Source organism: Camelina sativa, chromosome 2 (assembly GCF_030686135.1).
Source record: "Camelina sativa cultivar CO46 ecotype springtype chromosome 2, ASM3068613v1".
NCBI lineage: Eukaryota > Viridiplantae > Streptophyta > Magnoliopsida > Brassicales > Brassicaceae > Camelina > Camelina sativa.
Genome location: NC_141881.1, coordinates 11,540,915 through 11,545,145, shown reverse-complemented (window position 1 = coordinate 11,545,145; position 4,231 = coordinate 11,540,915). Strand labels below are relative to the sequence as shown.

Genomic DNA, 4,231 nt, shown 5'->3' with positions numbered 1-4,231 from the left:
ACACTATAGACATTAAGCCGAGACACACTACTCATGGCTTTGACATGGTGAAAAGAGGCATCAGTGAACCCTAAAGAACTTGAGAAGCTATAGTAGTAGAACTAACACATGCTTTAAGCAGAGGACAGGTTGAGGTTATTAGAGAGAACTTGAATCTTGCATTTGGTTAGACCTTCTCTAGGAACCATCTGAAACTGTCTCTGTACTTCTTCCACATCTTCTTCTATGGACGTTTCGTAGTGTACTATGAGTTTTTTCGTAGTTTACAGTTAAAATTCGACACTAGAACAGAGTACACAATCAGAAAAATATAATAATAGAAGAAATGAGAAACTTTACGTGGGTTTTGGCGCTGAGTTCATCAAAATGCTAACTGGTAAGTGGGAGTGGGAGAGGCAATCAGGCAACTAGGGTTTTCTGAAATCGGGAGTACAACAACATCGTGGCAGGAGGGGAGAACTCTAATTTTAGATGAGTGAGTACCTCGGCTCCTAAAACGTCGTCGTACAAGTTGCCTGTTTTTTTTTCATGTGACAAAAAAAGAAAGTTACATAAATTAAAAAATTTATGAAAAACATATTTAAAAAAGAAAAAGTAAAATATTTAGTGGGGTTTATTAGTTTGAGATTTGAATAGAGTTCTATAGACTTTAAATGTTATGTAGAATCTGTTGTTATTAGATCAATATTTTGTTAAACTCTACTAAAATTTAGTATTATTAGTTTGTGATTTGTAAAAAGTCATTTAAAATCTTAACAAATTTGATTTATTGGATTCAAACTTTTATAAAGTCATTAAAAGTTTTGTGTTATTCAATTAAAACAAAAGAATCTAGAATTGTTAATGAATCTAATTATTATGTTATTAGTTCATGATTTTATACACTTTCTTCACAAAATAAAGTTAGGAAAAGTATCACAAAAATACAAAGATTGTTTGGAGTATTTTAAGAGATTTTACAAGATTTTAGAAAACTAATCAACAAATCTATAGAATACTATCTAGCTATTGGATTGTAATTTATAAAGAATTTTAAAGACTTCAACAAAATCATCAAAAGTGAATAAGTAAAAATGTTTTAAGGATTGCTACAGAATATTATATAGTTTTGTTGATTGGTTTTTTAAAATCTTGTTAAATGTTCCAAAATCTTGTAAGATCGTGAGGAATAACGGCTTCGAAAGGAGATCCTAGATTCCATCAATATTGAAGTTGCTAACCAATGGAGATGCTCTAAGGTCACACTTTTTACTCTTTTCAAAAATGCAATTTTGAGTTACTTTAGCGGGAATTGGTGTAATAATACTAGAGAAGTTCCGTTGAAATGATGCCAATCGTGTCTTGAAAATAATGCCAGCTTTTGGATTAGATTAATAGATTGATGAGATGCTTGGATCATTTTGGGAAAAACGGCTTTTGCATACCTGGACAATTACAATGTGTTGAATTTATACATCGAACTATTCACTGTGCTTAAACATACATGCAATTTTAAAATATTTGAATTCTATACATAAACTTTTGATTTTGTGTCTAAATATACATGTTATCTGGTTTTATACATAAATTTATACATCATACGTCGTCGTACAAGTTATCTGGTTTTTTTTTCATGTGACAAAAAAGAATGTTTTTTTTTTACAAAAAAGAATGTTTTTTTTTACAAAAAAGAATGTTATTTTCAAAATAATAATAATTCCGAAAAACATATTTTATTAAAATGTAAAGTATTTAGAATGTAAATGTTAATTCAGGGAATTTACTTATATTATTATGTATTTTACTAAAATTCATTATATCTGCAAAAAAAAAGAAGTTCTTGAACGACAATAATGAATTTTGGGATGTTTTCTATATTTTTATTTTATTTTCTTTAACATCAAAAGCTAATTTTCCTATCCTTTGATGTTTAAAAGAAGAAAATATTATAGAATTTTTTTTTTTTTTTTTTTTTTTTTTTTTTTTTTCGACAAAGCTATAGAAAGTTTACATTTATGATAAATTGGTAAAATACATTACAATCAAACATTTATGGAAACGAGATTTTTTTATTTATTTCTTTTTTTGTCTTTGTTTTTGTGATATAAATATGTGTACGCACGCCAAAAATAAACACACAAACACTCAAACAGAGAGAGACAAAAGACACAAAGGACATCATCACCATGTCAGAGAGACAGGTTGTTAAGAAGATTTATGCAAATTTTGAGAACGACGGTGGTGCTGGTAATGTTATTAGACAAGGCATCACGAAGTGAGTTTGCTTTTTTTATTGTTTATCAATTTTCTAATGTATAATCCAATGGCTTCTTCACCTTCAAGTTTCATTTATTTTTCTTGTTGCATGGTTAATTCAGGACAAACCATGAGTTATTGGACCCGTTCGTCTCGCTTGCTGAACTTTCCTGTAACATTCTTTTTACTTCCCCAATGTGTGAATTAAATTTTTTGATTTTGATGTTTACTTATTGTTTGTTCTGATTTGCTCTGTTTCTTGATTCAGTTTCACCTCCTGGTGGATTCAGAGATCATCCTCACAGAGGTCAAATTCACGCCTATTATTATTATTTTTTTTTTTCTACGTACATCTGCTTAATTCCTCTGGTCTCTAATTTTCCTGATGTAATTGGATCAACTGTGTACACAGGTTTTGAAAGTGTGACATACATGTTGCAGGTGAGAACATATATATATCTTCTTCATCCATGATTTAAATCAATAATTAAAAGCCTTTTCTACTTTTGCTTACTTGGATATCGATTTAACTTGTACAATATAGGGAGGCCTCATTCACCAAGACTGTAATGGTCATAGAGGTACAATCCAAGAAGGAGATGTTCAGGTGAAACAATAAACATAATTAAAATACTCTTACTACTAAGCTTTCTTGTTGCATCCTTTTGATTTTGGTTATTATATTGCAGTGGACGACAGCAGGAAGAGGACTTATTCATTCTGAAATGCCTCAAGAAGAAGCTAACAGTCTCATACAACTCTGGATCAACCTCCCTTCCAGTCAAAAGATGTACAAAAAAAATTCTTCATGATAAAAGATTCTAGTTATATTCATCTTTTTCAATGTTTTAAGATATCTTTTGTTTGGTTTTATGACAGGATCTGGCCAAAAAACCGAGAAATACCGAATTCATATATTCGTAGAGCATGGGACAATGGAGTAGAGGTCAAAATCATAGCCGGAGAGTCGATGGGAGTCAAGTCTCCTTGCTACACAGAAACACCAATCATGTTCCTTGACGTTACTCTCGACCCAAGTGCTCAAACCAACCAGACCATTCCAGAGTCATGGACTGCTTTCGCCTACGTTCTAGAAGGCGATGAAGGCGTGTTTAGCTCCTCGGACTCTTCCACAGTAGAAGCACACAATGTTGTGGTATTTGGAAGAGGGGATCAAGTTAGCGTGGAGAATACATCAAGCTCTAGGCCGTTGAGGTTCTTGTTGATTGCAGGGGAACCGATCGGCGAGCCTGTGTTTCAGCACGGGCCATTTGTGATGAACTCGCAGGCTGATATTGATATGACAATTGACGACTATCGCAACGCCAAGAATGGCTTTGAGATGGCTAAGTCTTGGAGGTCACAGTGAAGAGTTTGAAGCAATAACCAGAGACATGCAGTTATATTTATTAGGTTTTCTTTTCTTATCGCACACGGTTTTAATCTTACATTCTATTTCTATATCTTATCATTGTCCGTAATAATAAAAACACATGCTACGTTTTTAATAAATTGATTCACAATAATGTTTTAACGATTTGAAGCTTAATTTTCTTTTTCGTCTTAATGAACCAACTATATTTGTTTACCCTCACTAGGATTAAAGAATAATTTTTCACAAAAGACAAAAAGAAAGACATTTATCAAAATAATATATTTTAATTACTTTTTTTTTTAATATTATTATTTATTTAAATAATAAATCAGGGAAAAAAGAATTAGCCTATTAAAACTTGCTACATGTCGTGGTTGTCAAATAATATATTTTAATTACTTTTTTTAATATTATTATTTATTTAAATAATAAATCTGAGAAAAAAGAATTAGCCTATTAAAACTTGCCACATGTGGTGGTTGCCAAGAGAATCGATTCTTTCGATTCTATATGAAGAAGCGTTGCTTATCTTTTACCTTCCTATATTATTATTTTATTATTACTTTTTAATTTTTAATTAAGAGTACTCCTAAGAGAACTACCAGTAATCATGCCCTAAGT

At 31.1% G+C, this 4,231-nt stretch overlaps 1 protein-coding gene across 1 annotated transcript; it reads left to right on the top strand.

Annotated features, from left to right (window-relative positions):
• Nucleotides 1–1,938: 1,938 nt before the first annotated feature.
• On the top strand, nt 1,939–3,772 carry LOC147948458 (putative pirin-like protein At3g59260). Its single transcript, XM_087481883.1, has 7 exons — nt 1,939–2,254; nt 2,358–2,407; nt 2,504–2,542; nt 2,648–2,676; nt 2,780–2,842; nt 2,925–3,025; nt 3,115–3,772. The coding sequence occupies exons 1-7, from the start codon at nt 2,166–2,168 to the stop codon at nt 3,602–3,604; spliced, it is 861 nt and encodes a 286-aa protein (XP_087338009.1). The 5' UTR covers nt 1,939–2,165; the 3' UTR covers nt 3,605–3,772.
• Nucleotides 3,773–4,231: the final 459 nt, after the last annotated feature.

What these genes read in the sequence shown, in the direction of transcription:
- LOC147948458 (XM_087481883.1), top strand. Translation starts at nt 2,166, where the DNA reads ATGTCAGAGAGACAGGTTGTTAAGAAGATTTATGCAAATTTTGAGAAC. An exon ending in ATTAGACAAGGCATCACGAA is followed by an intron (nt 2,255 to 2,357) that starts GTGAGTTTGCTT and finishes TGGTTAATTCAG; the next exon opens with GACAAACCATGAGTTATTGG. An exon ending in TCCAAGAAGGAGATGTTCAG is followed by an intron (nt 2,843 to 2,924) that starts GTGAAACAATAA and finishes ATTATATTGCAG; the next exon opens with TGGACGACAGCAGGAAGAGG.